This window comes from Coregonus clupeaformis, unplaced genomic scaffold (assembly GCF_020615455.1).
Source record: "Coregonus clupeaformis isolate EN_2021a unplaced genomic scaffold, ASM2061545v1 scaf0556, whole genome shotgun sequence".
NCBI classification, from domain to species: domain Eukaryota; kingdom Metazoa; phylum Chordata; class Actinopteri; order Salmoniformes; family Salmonidae; genus Coregonus; species Coregonus clupeaformis.
In genome coordinates, this window is record NW_025534011.1 from 182,501 (window position 1) to 200,965 (window position 18,465).

At 49.8% G+C, this 18,465-nt stretch overlaps 1 protein-coding gene across 1 annotated transcript in view; it reads right to left on the minus strand.

Annotated features, from left to right (window-relative positions):
- Nucleotides 1–18,465, minus strand: part of caskin1 (CASK interacting protein 1) — a 121,363-nt gene that overhangs the window by 52,448 nt on the left and 50,450 nt on the right. The window contains exon 10 of the mRNA XM_045215921.1: nt 16,797–17,045. Coding sequence (XP_045071856.1) covers nt 16,797–17,045 — 249 coding nt within the window. The remainder of the gene's footprint in view (nt 1–16,796; nt 17,046–18,465) is intronic.

Sequence of the window (18,465 nt, forward strand, 5' to 3'; positions counted from 1 at the left end):
GAACAGGGACCCCAGGCCTTTATAAACCATAGAGACTGGAGGAGAGGGTTACAGTACAACAGGGACCCCCAGGCTTTTATAAACCATAGAGACTGGAGGAGAGGGTTACAGTACAACAGGGACTCAGGGCCTTTATAAACCATAGAGACTGGAGGAGAGGGTTACAGTACAACAGGGACCCCAGGCCTTTATAAACCATAGAGACTGGAGGAGAGGGTTACAGTACAGCAGGGACCCCAGGCCTTTATAAACCATATAGACTGGAGGAGAGGCTTACAGTACAACAGGGACTCAGGGCCTTTATAAACCATAGAGACTGGAGGAGAGGGTCACAGTACAACAGGGACCCCAGGCCTTTATAAACCATAGAGACTGGATGAGAGGCTTACAGTACAACAGGGACCCCCCAGGCCTTTATAAACCATAGAGACTGGAGGAGAGGGTTACAGTACAACAGGGACTCAGGGCCTTTATAAACCATAGAGACTGGAGGAGAGGGTTACAGTACAACAGGGACCCCAGGCCTTTATAAACCATAGAGACTGGAGGAGAGGGTTACAGTACAACAGGGACCCCAGGCCTTTATAAACCATAGAGACTGGAGGAGAGGGTTACAGTACAGCAGGGACCCCAGGCCTTTATAAACCATATAGACTGGAGGAGAGGCTTACAGTACAACAGGGACTCAGGGCCTTTATAAACCATAGAGACTGGAGGAGAGGGTCACAGTACAACAGGGACCCCCAGGCCTTTATAAACCATAGAGACTGGAGGAGAGGGTTACAGTACAACAGGGACCCCAGGCCTTTACAACAGGGACCCCAGGCCTTTACAACAGGGACCCCAGGCCTTTACAACAGGGCCCCAGGCCTGTAAACAGCTTTACACATGGTTTTTAAAGGCTTCATACGAGGGATGCCGTGGAGGCTATAGTGGAGGCATAATATGAAGTCAAACGTCCAGGTTTCAAACAATGAAGGAAAAGGAAACATATAGTGGTGCTGACGATAGACCTAACAGTCTTCTGGTAGATGGAAAGCCTTTCCCAAAAGCCTTCTCAGTGAAGCTACAAAGTAGCCTATGCTCACCTGGCAGAATGATATCATGATTATTTACATCGATCCAGTGGGTTTTTTGTTTTTGCAAACTCCATCTCATGCTACAGAAACACTGCCTGCTAACCCAAACAACAGTGCTATGTGCCTGTGCACTTGAATTAAAGGGTAACTACACTAAACAATAAATCATGCTCATACCTCTAAAAGTGGTCTCCTGATGTGGTTTAAGCATCGTTGTGGACTTAAGAACATCCAATTTTTTTATTTATTTTTTCCTGTTAAAAAAGTGTGCCTTTTTCCTGACTCAGTTGACAGTCTCATTGATCTGTTTCAATAGTAGGTCTGCTGTTCATCTACTGCACAGTACAGCTTGGGTTGGCCTGACCTGGTAAAAACAGACCAATATGGTTTTCATCATTTTAGGCCATTCAGTGTGTGTGTGTCACTGTTTCTCATACAGGGGCACCTTTCCCATACTGGCCCGGGCCGGGCCGTTTGGGAAATGTCTGGCAAAATTAGAGTTGACCCACTTCTCCAGACACATTTTTTACATTTAGCAGACGCTCTTATCTAGAGCGACTTACAGTTAGTGAGTGCATACATTATTTTTATATTTTTCTTACTGCCCCCCTAGGGATATGGAATAGTGCAGTTTGAGATTCCCTGGTTTGCATCGCATACAGTCACCTCCAAAAGTATTGGCACCCTTGATATGGTATGTTCCAGAACATGACAAAAGACTGCCTCTTTGTAGTTTTATTTTTTTATATATTTATTTATTTGAACGAATACTAATCTACTGGTCAGGACAGAGGGTGGTATGGTCAGGACAGAGGGTGGTATGGTCAGGACAGAGGGTGGTATAGTCAGGACAGAGGGTGGTCGGGTCAGGACAGAGGGTGGTATGGTCAGGACAGAGGGTGGTATGGTCAGGACAGAGGGTGGTATGGTCAGGACAGAGGGTGGTATGGTCAGGACAGTGGGTGGTAGGGTCAGGACAGTGGGTGGTATGGTCCAGTGGGTGGTATGGACCAAGTTTGGGAAACGGTGCATTAAACAATGAGATGTATCCTCATTATCTGTGGACTAAAGGCGTATTTCTACTGTTGCTGAAGCCCAGACAGTGTCTGATTACAGAGACAATCTGTTTCAGAAACTACAGTATTTCATCCAAGGGAGTTTCAATATCGCTAAGTGTCTGACATTTCTACACAACGTTAGTAATCTGAATACCTGTAGCTAGCAGGTCAAAGGTCACTGGATTAAAACGTTCAACGTCTGTCAACCTGCTCTAGTGGGTAAGGAAAGGTGAGGCTGTACGCTGAGACAAAGCACAACACACTCTCCACCACACTATAACCCTTGTTCTAAAGGGATGGGGGTGACAACAGCAACACTCTCCACCACACTATAACCCTTGTTCTAAAGGGATGGGGGTGACAACAGCAACACTCTACACCACACTGTAACCCTTGGTCTAAAGGGATGGGGGTGAAAACAGCAACACTCTCCACCACACTGTAACCCTTGTTCTAAAGGGATGGGGGTGACAACAGCAACACTCTCCACCACACTGTTACCCTTGTTCTAAAGGGATGGGGGTGACAACAGCAACACTCTCCACCACACTGTAACCCTTGTTCTAAAGGAATGGGGGTGACAACAGCAACACTCTCCACCACACTGTAACCCTTGTTCTAAAGGGATGGGGGTGCCAACAGCAACACTCTACACCACACTGTAACCCTTGTTCTAAAGGGATGGGGGTGCCAACAGCAACACTCTCCACCACACTGTAACCCTTGTTGTAAAGGGATGGGGGTGACAACAGCAACACTCTCCACCACACTGTAACCCTTGTTCTAAAGGGATGGGGGGGTGACAACAGCAACACTCTCCACCACACTGTAACCCTTGTTCTAAAGGGATGGGGGTGATAACAGCAACACTCTCCACCACACTGTAACCCTTGTTCTAAAGGGATGGGGGTGACAACAGCAACACTCTCCACCACACTATAACCCTTGTTCTAAAGGGATGGGGGTGACAACAGCAACACTCTCCACCACACTGTTACCCTTGTTCTAAAGGGATGGGGGTGACAACAGCAACACTCTCCACCACACTGTAACCCTTGTTCTAAAGGAATGGGGGTGACAACAGCAACACTCTCCACCACACTGTAACCCTTGTTCTAAAGGGATGGGGGTGCCAACAGCAACACTCTACACCACACTGTAACCCTTGTTCTAAAGGGATGGGGGTGCCAACAGCAACACTCTCCACCACACTGTAACCCTTGTTGTAAAGGGATGGGGGTGACAACAGCAACACTCTCCACCACACTGTAACCCTTGTTCTAAAGGGATGGGGGGTGACAACAGCAACACTCTCCACCACACTGTAACCCTTGTTCTAAAGGGATGGGGGTGATAACAGCAACACTCTCCACCACACTGTAACCCTTGTTCTAAAGGGATGGGGGTGACAACAGCAACACTCTCCACCACACTGTAACCCTTGATATAAAGGGATGGGGGTGACAACAGCAACACTCTACACCACACTGTAACCCTTGTTCTAAAGGGATGGGGGTGCCAACAGCAACACTCTCTACCACACTGTAACCCTTGTTCTAAAGGGATGGGGGTGCCAACAGCAACACTCTCCACCACACTATAACCCTTGTTCTAAAGGGATGGGGGTGACAACAGCAACACTCTAAACCACACTGTAACCCTTGTTCTAAAGGGATGGGGGGTGACAACAGCAACACTCTCCACCACACTATAACCCTTGTTCTAAAGGGATGGGGTGACAACAGCAACACTATCCACCACACTGTAACCCTTGTTCTAAAGGGATGGGGGTGACAACAGCAACACTCTCCACCACACTGTAACCCTTGTTCTAAAGGGATGGGGGTGACAACAGCAACACTCTCCACCACACTGTAACCCTTGTTCTAAAGGGATGGGGGTGACAACAGCAACACTCTCCACCACACTGTAACCCTTGTTCTAAAGGGATGGGGGTGACAACAGCAACACTCTCCACCACACTGTAACCCTTGTTCTAAAGGGATGGGGGAGACAACAGCTACACTCTCCACCACACTGTAACCCTTGTTCTAAAGGGATGGGGGTGACAACAGCAACACTCTCCACCACACTGTAACCCTTGTTCTAAAGGGATGGGGGTGACAACAGCAACACTCTCCACCACACTGTAACCCTTGTTCTAAAGGGATGGGGGTGACAACAGCAACACTCTCCACCACACTGTAACCCTTGTTCTAAAGGGATGGGGGTGGTGACAACAGCAACACTCTCCACCACACTGTAACCCTTGTTCTAAAGGGATGGGGTGACAACAGCAACACTCTCCACCACACTGTAACCCTTGTTCTAAAGGGATGGGGGTGACAACAGCAACACTCTCCACCACACTGTAACCCTTGTTCTAAAGGGATGGGGGTGACAACAGCAACACTCTCCACCACACTGTAACCCTTGTTCTAAAGGGATGGGGTGCCAACAGCAACACTCTACACCACACTGTAACCCTTGTTCTAAAGGAATGGGGGTGACAACAGCAACACTCTCCACCACACTGTAACCCTTGTTCTAAAGGGATGGGGTGACAACAGCAACACTCTCCACCACACTGTAACCCTTGTTCTAAAGGGATGGGGGTGACAACAGCAACACTCTCCACCACACTATAACCCTTGTTCTAAAGGGATGGGGGGTGCCAACAGCAACACTCTCCACCACACTGTAACCCTTGTTCTAAAGGGATGGGGGTGACAACAGCAACACTCTCCACCACACTGTAACCCTTGTTCTAAAGGGATGGGGGGTGCCAACAGCAACACTCTCCACCACACTGTAACCCTTGTTCTAAAGGGATGGGGGTGCCAACAGCAACACTCTCCACCACACTGTAACCCTTGTTCTAAAGGGATGGGGTGACAACAGCAACACTCTCCACCACACTGTAACCCTTGTTATAAAGGGATGGGGTGATAACAGCAACACTCTCCACCACACTGTAACCCTTGTTCTAAAGGGATGGGGGTGACAACAGCAACACTCTCCACCACACTGTAACCCTTGTTCTAAAGGGATGGGGGTGACAACAGCAACACTCTCCACCACACTGTAACCCTTGTTCTAAAGGGATGGGGGTGACAACAGCAACACTCTCCACCACACTGTAACCCTTGTTCTAAAGGGATGGGGGTGACAACAGCAACACTCTCCACCACACTGTAACCCTTGTTCTAAAGGGATGGGGGGTGCCAACAGCAACACTCTCCACCACACTGTAACCCTTGTTCTAAAGGGATGGGGGTGACAACAGCAACACTCTACACCACACTGTAACCCTTGTTCTAAAGGGATGGGGGTGACAACAGCAACACTCTCCACCACACTGTAACCCTTGTTCTAAAGGGATGGGGGTGACAACAGCAACACTCTCCACCACACTGTAACCCTTGTTCTAAAGGGATGGGGGTGACAACAGCAACACTCTCCACCACACTGTAACCCTTGTTCTAAAGGGATGGGGGTGACAACAGCAACACTCTCCACCACACTGTAACCCTTGTTCTAAAGGGATGGGGGTGACAACAGCAACACTCTCCACCACACTGTAACCCTTGTTCTAAAGGGATGGGGTGACAACAGCAACACTCTCCACCACACTGTAACCCTTGTTCTAAAGGGATGGGGGTGACAACAGCAACACTCTCCACCACACTGTAACCCTTGTTCTAAAGGGATGGGGGTGACAACAGCAACACTCTCCACCACACTGTAACCCTTGTTCTAAAGGGATGGGGATGACAACAGCAACACTCTCCACCACACTGTAACCCTTGTTCTAAAGGGATGGGGTGACAACAGCAACACTCTCCACCACACTGTAACCCTTGTTCTAAAGGGATGGGGGTGCCAACAGCAACACTCTCCACCACACTGTAACCCTTGTTCTAAAGGGATGGGGTGACAACAGCAACACTCTCCACCACACTGTAACCCTTGTTCTAAAGGGATGGGGGTGACAACAGCAACACTCTCCACCACACTGTAACCCTTGTTCTAAAGGGATGGGGGTGACAACAGCAACACTCTCCACCACACTGTAACCCTTGTTCTAAAGGAATGGGGGTGACAACAGCAACACTCTACACCACACTGTAACACTTGTTCTAAAGGGATGGGGGTGCCAACAGCAACACTCTCCACCACACTGTAACCCTTGTTCTAAAGGGATGGGGGTGACAACAGCAACACTCTCCACCACACTGTAACCCTTGTTCTAAAGGGATGGGGGTGACAACAGCAACACTCTCCACCACACTGTAACCCTTGTTCTAAAGGGATGGGGGTGCCAACAGCAACACTCTCCACCACACTGTAACCCTTGTTCTAAAGGGATGGGGGTGCCAACAGCAACACTCTCCACAACACTGTAACCCTTGTTCTAAAGGGATGGGGGTGACAACAGCAACACTCTACACCACACTGTAACCCTTGTTCTAAAGGGATGGGGGTGACAACAGCAACACTCTCCACCACACTGTAACCCTTGTTCTAAAGGGATGGGGGTGGTAACAACAGCAACACTCTCCACCACACTGTAACCCTTGTTCTAAAGGGATGGGGGTGCCAACAGCAACACTCTCCACCACACTGTAACCCTTGATCTAAAGGGATGGGGGTGACAACAGCAACACTCTCCACCACACTGTAACCCTTGTTCTAAAGGGATGGGGGTGACAACAGCAACACTCTCCACCACACTGTAACCCTTGTTCTAAAGGGATGGGGGTGACAACAGCAACACTCTCCACCACACTGTAACCCTTGTTCTAAAGGGATGGGGGTGACAACAGCAACACTCTCCACCACACTGTAACCCTTGTTCTAAAGGGATGGGGGTGACAACAGCAACACTCTCCACCACACTGTAACCCTTGTTCTAAAGGGATGGGGGAGACAACAGCTACACTCTCCACCACACTGTAACCCTTGTTCTAAAGGGATGGGGGTGACAACAGCAACACTCTCCACCACACTGTAACCCTTGTTCTAAAGGGATGGGGGTGACAACAGCAACACTCTCCACCACACTGTAACCCTTGTTCTAAAGGGATGGGGGTGACAACAGCAACACTCTCCACCACACTGTAACCCTTGTTCTAAAGGGATGGGGGTGGTGACAACAGCAACACTCTCCACCACACTGTAACCCTTGTTCTAAAGGGATGGGGTGACAACAGCAACACTCTCCACCACACTGTAACCCTTGTTCTAAAGGGATGGGGGTGACAACAGCAACACTCTCCACCACACTGTAACCCTTGTTCTAAAGGGATGGGGGTGACAACAGCAACACTCTCCACCACACTGTAACCCTTGTTCTAAAGGGATGGGGTGCCAACAGCAACACTCTACACCACACTGTAACCCTTGTTCTAAAGGAATGGGGGTGACAACAGCAACACTCTCCACCACACTGTAACCCTTGTTCTAAAGGGATGGGGTGACAACAGCAACACTCTCCACCACACTGTAACCCTTGTTCTAAAGGGATGGGGGTGACAACAGCAACACTCTCCACCACACTATAACCCTTGTTCTAAAGGGATGGGGGTGCCAACAGCAACACTCTCCACCACACTGTAACCCTTGTTCTAAAGGGATGGGGGTGACAACAGCAACACTCTCCACCACACTGTAACCCTTGTTCTAAAGGGATGGGGGTGCCAACAGCAACACTCTCCACCACACTGTAACCCTTGTTCTAAAGGGATGGGGGGTGCCAACAGCAACACTCTCCACCACACTGTAACCCTTGTTCTAAAGGGATGGGGGTGACAACAGCAACACTCTCCACCACACTGTAACCCTTGTTATAAAGGGATGGGGTGATAACAGCAACACTCTCCACCACACTGTAACCCTTGTTCTAAAGGGATGGGGGTGACAACAGCAACACTCTCCACCACACTGTAACCCTTGTTCTAAAGGGATGGGGATGACAACAGCAACACTCTCCACCACACTGTAACCCTTGTTCTAAAGGGATGGGGGTGACAACATCAACACTCTCCACCACACTGTAACCCTTGTTCTAAAGGGATGGGGGTGACAACAGCAACACTCTCCACCACACTGTAACCCTTGTTCTAAAGGGATGGGGGTGCCAACAGCAACACTCTCCACCACACTGTAACCCTTGTTCTAAAGGGATGGGGGTGACAACAGCAACACTCTACACCACACTGTAACCCTTGTTCTAAAGGGATGGGGGTGACAACAGCAACACTCTCCACCACACTGTAACCCTTGTTCTAAAGGGATGGGGGTGACAACAGCAACACTCTCCACCACACTGTAACCCTTGTTCTAAAGGGATGGGGGGTGACAACAGCAACACTCTCCACCACACTGTAACCCTTGTTCTAAAGGGATGGGGGTGACAACAGCAACACTCTCCACCACACTGTAACCCTTGTTCTAAAGGGATGGGGGTGACAACAGCAACACTCTCCACCACACTGTAACCCTTGTTCTAAAGGGATGGGGTGACAACAGCAACACTCTCCACCACACTGTAACCCTTGTTCTAAAGGGATGGGGGTGACAACAGCAACACTCTCCACCACACTGTAACCCTTGTTCTAAAGGGATGGGGGTGACAACAGCAACACTCTCCACCACACTGTAACCCCTTGTTCTAAAGGGATGGGGATGACAACAGCAACACTCTCCACCACACTGTAACCCTTGTTCTAAAGGGATGGGGTGACAACAGCAACACTCTCCACCACACTGTAACCCTTGTTCTAAAGGGATGGGGTGACAACAGCAACACTCTCCACCACACTGTAACCCTTGTTCTAAAGGGATGGGGGTGACAACAGCAACACTCTCCACCACACTGTAACCCTTGTTCTAAAGGGATGGGGGTGACAACAGCAACACTCTCCACCACACTGTAACCCTTGTTCTAAAGGAATGGGGGTGACAACAGCAACACTCTACACCACACTGTAACACTTGTTCTAAAGGGATGGGGGTGCCAACAGCAACACTCTCCACCACACTGTAACCCTTGTTCTAAAGGGATGGGGGTGACAACAGCAACACTCTCCACCACACTGTAACCCTTGTTCTAAAGGGATGGGGGTGACAACAGCAACACTCTCCACCACACTGTAACCCTTGTTCTAAAGGGATGGGGGTGCCAACAGCAACACTCTCCACCACACTGTAACCCTTGTTCTAAAGGGATGGGGGTGCCAACAGCAACACTCTCCACAACACTGTAACCCTTGTTCTAAAGGGATGGGGGTGACAACAGCAACACTCTACACCACACTGTAACCCTTGTTCTAAAGGGATGGGGGGTGACAACAGCAACACTCTCCACCACACTGTAACCCTTGTTCTAAAGGGATGGGGGTGGTAACAACAGCAACACTCTCCACCACACTGTAACCCTTGTTCTAAAGGGATGGGGGTGCCAACAGCAACACTCTCCACCACACTGTAACCCTTGATCTAAAGGGATGGGGGTGACAACAGCAACACTCTCCACCACACTGTAACCCTTGTTCTAAAGGGATGGGGGTGACAACAGCAACACTCTCCACCACACTGTAACCCTTGTTCTAAAGGGATGGGGGTGACAACAGCAACACTCTCCACCACACTGTAACCCTTGTTCTAAAGGGATGGGGATGACAACAGCAACACTCTCCACCACACTGTAACCCTTGTTCTAAAGGGATGGGGGTGACAACAGCAACACTCTCCACCACACTGTAACCCTTGTTCTAAAGGGATGGGGATGACAACAGCAACACTCTCCACCACACTGTAACCCTTGTTCTAAAGGGATGGGGGTGACAACAGCAACACTCTCCACCACACTGTAACCCGTGTTCTAAAGGGATGGGGGGTGACAACAGCAACACCCTCCACCACACTGTAACCCTTGTTCTAAAGGGATGGGGGTGACAACAGCAACACTCTCCACCACACTGTAACCCTTGTTCTAAAGGGATGGGGGTGACAACAGCAACACTCTCCACCACACTGTAACCCTTGTTCTAAAGGGATGGGGGTGACAACAGCAACACTCTCCACCACACTGTAACCCTTGTTCTAAAGGGATGGGGGTGCCAACAGCAACACTCTCCACCACACTGTAACCCTTGTTCTAAAGGGATGGGGGTGACAACAGCAACACTCTCCACCACACTGTAACCCTTGTTCTAAAGGGATGGGGGTGACAACAGCAACACTCTCCACCACACTGTAACCCTTGTTCTAAAGGGATGGGGGTGACAACAGCAACACTCTCCACCACACTGTAACCCTTGTTCTATAGGGATGGGGGTGACAACAGCAACACTCTCCACCACCCTGTAACCCTTGTTCTAAAGGGATGGGGGTGACAACAGCAACACTCTCCACCACACTGTAACCCTTGTTCTAAAGGGATGGGGGTGACAACAGCAACACTCTCCACCACACTGTAACCCTTGTTCTAAAGGGATGGGGGTGACAACAGCAACACTCTCCACCACACTGTAACCCTTGTTCTAAAGGGATGGGGGTGCCAACAGCAACACTCTCCACCACACTGTAACCCTTGTTCTAAAGGGATGGGGGTGACAACAGCAACACTCTCCACCACACTGTAACCCTTGTTCTAAAGGGATGGGGGTGACAACAGCAACACTCTCCACCACACTGTAACCCTTGTTCTAAAGGGATGGGGGTGACAACAGCAACACTCTCCACCACACTGTAACCCTTGTTCTAAAGGGATGGGGGTGACAACAGCAACACTCTCCACCACACTGTAACCCTTGTTCTAAAGGGATGGGGGTGACAACAGCAACACTCTCCACCACACTGTAACCCTTGTTCTAAAGGGATGGGGTGCCAACAGCAACACTCTACACCACACTGTAACCCTTGTTCTAAAGGGATGGAGGTGACAACAGCAACACTCTCCACCACACTGTAACCCTTGTTCTAAAGGGATGGGGGTGACAACAGCAACACTCTCCACCACACTGTAACCCTTGTTCTAAAGGGATGGGGTGCCAACAGCAACACTCTACACCACACTGTAACCCTTGTTCTAAAGGGATGGAGGTGACAACAGCAACACTCTCCACCACACTGTAACCCTTGTTCTAAAGGGATGGGGGTGACAACAGCAACACTCTCCACCACACTGTAACCCTTGTTCTAAAGGGATGGGGGTGACAACAGCAACACTCTCCACCACACTGTAACCCTTGTTCTAAAGGGATGGGGGGTGACAACAGCAACACTCTCCACCACACTGTAACCCTTGTTCTAAAGGGATGGGGTGACAACAGCAACACTCTCCACCACACTGTAACCCTTGTTCTAAAGGGATGGGGGTGACAACAGCAACACTCTCCACCACACTGTAACCCTTGTTCTAAAGGGATGGGGGGTGCCAACAGCAACACTCTACACCACACTGTAACCCTTGTTCTAAAGGGATGGGCGTGACAACAGCAACACTCTCCACCACACTGTAACCCTTGTTCTAAAGGGATGGGGGTGACAACAGCAACACTCTCCACCACACTGTAACCCTTGTTCTAAAGGGATGGGGGTGCCAACAGCAACACTCTCCACCACACTGTAACCCTTGTTCTAAAGGGATGGGGGTGACAACAGCAACACTCTCCACCACACTGTAACCCTTGTTCTAAAGGGATGGGGGTGCCAACAGCAACACTCTCCACCACACTGTCACCCTTGTTCTAAAGGGATGGGGGTGACAACAGCAACACTCTCCACCACACTGTAACCCTTGTTCTAAAGGGATGGGGGTGACAACAGCAACACTCTCCACCACACTGTAACCCTTGTTCTAAAGGGATGGGGGTGACAACAGCAACACTCTCCACCACACTGTAACCCTTGTTCTAAAGGGATGGGGGTGACAACAGCAACACTCTCCACCACACTGTAACCCTTGTTCTAAAGGGATGGGGGTGACAACAGCAACACTCTCCACCACACTGTAACCCTTGTTCTAAAGGGATGGGGGTGCCAACAGCAACACTCTCCACCACACTGTAACCCTAGTTCTAAAGGGATGGGGGTGACAACAGCAACACTCTCCACCACACTGTAACCCTTGTTCTAAAGGGATGGGGGTGCCAACAGCAACACTCTCCACCACACTGTAACCCTTGTTCTAAAGGGATGGGGGTGACAACAGCAACACTCTCCACCACACTGTAACCCTTGTTCTAAAGGGATGGGGGTGACAACAGCAACACTCTCCACCACACTGTAACCCTTGTTCTAAAGGGATGGGGTGACAACAGCAACACTCTCCACCACACTGTAACCCTTGTTGTAAAGGGATGGGGGTGACAACAGCAACACTCTCCACCACACTGTAACCCTTGTTCTAAAGGGATGGGGTGACAACAGCAACACTCTCCACCACACTGTAACCCTTGTTCTAAAGGGATGGGGGTGACAACAGCAACACTCTCCACCACACTGTAACCCTTGTTCTAAAGGGATGGGGGTGACAACAGCAACACTCTCCACCACACTGTAACCCTTGTTCTAAAGGGAAGGGGGTGCCAACAGCAACACTCTACACCACACTGTAACCCTTGTTCTAAAGGGATGGGGGTGGTGACAACAGCAACACTCTCCACCACACTGTAACCCTTGTTCTAAAGGGATGGGGGTGACAACAGCAACACTCTCCACCACACTGTAACCCTTGTTCTAAAGGGATGGGGGTGACAACAGCAACACTCTCCACCACACTGTAACCCTTGTTCTAAAGGGATGGGGGTGGTGACAACAGCAACACTCTCCACCACACTGTAACCCTTGTTCTAAAGGGATGGGGGTGACAACAGCAACACTCTCCACCACACTGTAACCCTTGTTCTAAAGGGATGGGGGTGACAACAGCAACACTCTCCACCACACTGTAACCCTTGTTCTAAAGGGATGGGGGTGACAACAGCAACACTCTCCACCACACTGTAACCCTTGTTATAAAGGGATGGGGGTGACAACAGCAACACTCTCCACCACACTGTAACCCTTGTTCTAAAGGGATGGGGGTGACAACAGCAACACTCTCCACCACACTGTAACCCTTGTTCTAAAGGGATGGGGGTGACAACAGCAACACTCTCCACCACACTGTAACCCTTGTTCTAAAGGGATGGGGGTGACAACAGCAACACTCTCCACCACACTGTAACCCTTGTTCTAAAGGGATGGGGGTGACAACAGCAACACTCTCCACCACACTGTAACCCTTGTTCTAAAGGGATGGGGGTGACAACAGCAACACTCTCCACCACACTGTAACCCTTGTTCTAAAGGGATGGGGGTGCCAACAGCAACACTCTCCACCACACTGTAACCCTTGTTCTAAAGGGATGGGGGTGCCAACAGCAACACTCTACACCACACTGTAACCCTTGTTCTAAAGGGATGGAGGTGACAACAGCAACACTCTCCACCACACTGTAACCCTTGTTCTAAAGGGATGGGGGTGACAACAGCAACACTCTCCACCACACTGTAACCCTTGTTCTAAAGGGATGGGGGTGACAACAGCAACACTCTCCACCACACTGTAACCCTTGTTCTAAAGGGATGGGGGTGACAACAGCAACACTCTCCACCACACTGTAACCCTTGTTCTAAAGGGATGGGGTGACAACAGCAACACTCTCCACCACACTGTAACCCTTGTTCTAAAGGGATGGGGGTGACAACAGCAACACTCTCCACCACACTGTAACCCTTGTTCTAAAGGGATGGGGGTGCCAACAGCAACACTCTACACCACACTGTAACCCTTGTTCTAAAGGGATGGGGGGTGACAACAGCAACACTCTCCACCACACTGTAACCCTTGTTCTAAAGGGATGGGGGTGACAACAGCAACACTCTCCACCACACTGTAACCCTTGTTCTAAAGGGATGGGGGTGCCAACAGCAACACTCTCCACCACACTGTAACCCTTGTTCTAAAGGGATGGGGGTGACAACAGCAACACTCTCCACCACACTGTAACCCTTGTTCTAAAGGGATGGGGGGTGCCAACAGCAACACTCTCCACCACACTGTCACCCTTGTTCTAAAGGGATGGGGGTGACAACAGCAACACTCTCCACCACACTGTAACCCTTGTTCTAAAGGGATGGGGGTGACAACAGCAACACTCTCCACCACACTGTAACCCTTGTTCTAAAGGGATGGGGGTGACAACAGCAACACTCTCCACCACACTGTAACCCTTGTTCTAAAGGGATGGGGGTGACAACAGCAACACTCTCCACCACACTGTAACCCTTGTTCTAAAGGGATGGGGGTGACAACAGCAACACTCTCCACCACACTGTAACCCTTGTTCTAAAGGGATGGGGGTGCCAACAGCAACACTCTCCACCACACTGTAACCCTAGTTCTAAAGGGATGGGGGTGACAACAGCAACACTCTCCACCACACTGTAACCCTTGTTCTAAAGGGATGGGGGTGCCAACAGCAACACTCTCCACCACACTGTAACCCTTGTTCTAAAGGGATGGGGGTGACAACAGCAACACTCTCCACCACACTGTAACCCTTGTTCTAAAGGGATGGGGGTGACAACAGCAACACTCTCCACCACACTGTAACCCTTGTTCTAAAGGGATGGGGGTGACAACAGCAACACTCTCCACCACACTGTAACCCTTGTTGTAAAGGGATGGGGGGTGACAACAGCAACACTCTCCACCACACTGTAACCCTTGTTCTAAAGGGATGGGGTGACAACAGCAACACTCTCCACCACACTGTAACCCTTGTTCTAAAGGGATGGGGGTGACAACAGCAACACTCTCCACCACACTGTAACCCTTGTTCTAAAGGGATGGGGGTGACAACAGCAACACTCTCCACCACACTGTAACCCTTGTTCTAAAGGGAAGGGGGTGCCAACAGCAACACTCTACACCACACTGTAACCCTTGTTCTAAAGGGATGGGGGTGGTGACAACAGCAACACTCTCCACCACACTGTAACCCTTGTTCTAAAGGGATGGGGGTGACAACAGCAACACTCTCCACCACACTGTAACCCTTGTTCTAAAGGGATGGGGGTGACAACAGCAACACTCTCCACCACACTGTAACCCTTGTTCTAAAGGGATGGGGGTGGTGACAACAGCAACACTCTCCACCACACTGTAACCCTTGTTCTAAAGGGATGGGGGTGACAACAGCAACACTCTCCACCACACTGTAACCCTTGTTCTAAAGGGATGGGGGTGACAACAGCAACACTCTCCACCACACTGTAACCCTTGTTCTAAAGGGATGGGGGTGACAACAGCAACACTCTCCACCACACTGTAACCCTTGTTATAAAGGGATGGGGGGTGACAACAGCAACACTCTCCACCACACTGTAACCCTTGTTCTAAAGGGATGGGGGTGACAACAGCAACACTCTCCACCACACTGTAACCCTTGTTCTAAAGGGATGGGGGTGACAACAGCAACACTCTCCACCACACTGTAACCCTTGTTCTAAAGGGATGGGGGTGCCAACAGCAACACTCTCCACCACACTGTAACCCTTGTTCTAAAGGGATGGGGGGTGACAACAGCAACACTCTCCACCACACTGTAACCCTTGTTCTAAAGGGATGGGGGTGACAACAGCAACACTCTCCACCACACTGTAACCCTTGTTCTAAAGGGATGGGGGTGACAACAGCAACACTCTCCACCACACTGTAACCCTTGTTCTAAAGGGATGGGGGTGACAACAGCAACACTCTCCACCACACTGTAACCCTTGTTCTAAAGGGATGGGGGGTGCCAACAGCAACACTCTCCACCACACTGTAACCCTTGTTCTAAAGGGATGGGGGTGACAACAGCAACACTCTCCACCACACTGTAACCCTTGTTCTAAAGGGATGGGGGTGACAACAGCATCACTCTCCACCACACTGTAACCCTTGTTCTAAAGGGATGGGGGTGACAACAGCAACACTCTCCACCACACTGTAACCCTTGTTCTAAAGGGATGGGGGTGACAACAGCAACACTCTCCTCCACACTGTAACCCTTGTTCTAAAGGGATGGGGTGACAACAGCAACAACAGAAAAAATTACTTAAACTGTAACAGATGAAATAAACCACAACTTAAACTGTAACAGATTAAATAAACCACAACTTAAACTGTAACAGATTAAATAAACCACAACTTAAACTGTAACAGATTAAATATACCACAAGTTAAACCAGGATATAAACTACTGTTTACCGAAAACCCCAAGGGATGACTTCACCAGATTGAGCTCTCAGAGAGGTGAGAGTGATCCAATCAGATATTAGATCATAGTTAGATAATAATAGTTAAATAATCATCGCCCCTTAAAGCTTTGGGGATAATAGCAATAATAATAACAATAACAATAACAACAATAATAATAATAATAATAATAATAATAATAATAATAATAATTTAAATAATATAAATAATAATAATAATAATAATAATAATAACAATAACAACAACAATAATAATAATAATAATAATAATAATTTAAATAATATAAATAATAATAATAATAATAATAATAATAATAATAATAATGTGTGAGGGGGCGTGTACCTGGGGGGGTGGAGGGGGTGTCCCCCGGGGTCGTCACGGGCGACCTGTTATAGCCAAAGGAAGTGAATAGTGGAAGCAGTGGCTGATGGGTATGTGGAGGAGGAGGAGGCGGAGGAGGCAGGATATGGAACTGATGGAAAGTGCTTTCGTTGCCGTTGATGACCGCTGAGTTGGCGGGGGCGACCGTCGGCGTAGGAACGAGCTGTATCTTTTGAAACTGTTGGGTGTTAATGACTGTGCTCGGCAAACCTAGATACGATCACCATGACGATGACACAACAACAAACAAACAAAAACAAACAAAAACAAAACATGTAAGAGAAAGAAAAGAAAATGAAACCAACAAAAAAACCTGAAATCACAAATCAATCAACACGGTAACATGTTAGAGAGATGGAGGAGAGAGGAGGGAGGGAGGATGGGATGGAGAGAGGAGAGGAATGGAGGAGGAGAGATGGAGGAGAGAGGAGGGAGGATGGGGTGGAGAGAGGAGAGGAATGGAGGAGGAGAGAGATGGAGGAGAGAGGAGGGAGGGAGGATGGGATGGAGAGAGGAGAGAGATGGAGGAGGAGAGATGGAGGAGAGAGGAGGAAGGATGGGATGGAGAGAGGAGAGGAATGGAGGAGGAGAGAGATGGAGGAGAGAGGAGGGAGGGAGGATGGGATGGAGGAGGAGAGAGATGGAGGAGGAGAGATGGAGGAGAGAGGAGGGAGGGAGGATGGGATGGAGAGAGGAGAGGAATGGAGGAGGAGAGATGGAGGAGAGAGGAGGGAGGGAGGATGGGATGGAGAGAGGAGAGGAATGGAGGAGGAGAGATGAGGAGGGAGATGGAGGAGAGAGATGGAGGAGAGAGATGGAGGAGGAGAGAGATGGAGGAGGAGAGAGATGGAGGAGAGAGAGAGATGGAGGAGAGAGATGGAGGAGAGAGAGAGATGGAGGAGAGAGATGGAGGAGAGAGATGGAGGAGAGAGAGAGATGGAGGAGAGAGAGATGGAGGGAGGATGGGATGGAGAGAGGAGAGGAATGGACGAGGAGAGAGATGGAGGAGAGAGATGGAGGAGAGAGATGGAGGGGAGAGGAGGGAGGGAAGATGGGATGGAGAGAGGAGAGGAATGGAGGAGGAGAGAGATGGAGGAGAGAGATGGAGGAGAGAGATGGAGGAGGAGAGAGATGGAGGAGAGAGATGGAGGAGAGAGGAGGGAGGGAGGATGGGATGGAGAGAGGAGAGGAATGGAGGAGAGAGGAGGGAGGGAGGATGGGATGGAGAGAGGAGAGGAATGGAGGAGGAGAGAAATGGAGGAGAGAGGAGGGAGGGAGGATGGGATGGAGAGAGGAGAGAGATGGAGGAGAGAGGAGGGAGGGAGGATGGGATGGAGAGAGGAGAGGAATGGAGGAGGAGAGAGATGGAGGAGAGAGGAGGGAGGGAGGATGGGATGGAGGAGGAGAGAGATGGAGGAGGAGAGATGGAGGAGAGAGGAGGGAGGGAGGATGGGATGGAGAGAGGAGAGGAATGGAGGAGGAGAGATGGAGGAGAGAGGAGGGAGGGAGGATGGGATGGAGAGAGGAGAGGAATGGAGGAGGAGAGATGAGGAGGGAGATGGAGGAGAGAGATGGAGGAGAGAGATGGAGGAGGAGAGAGATGGAGGAGGAGAGAGATGGAGGTTAGAGA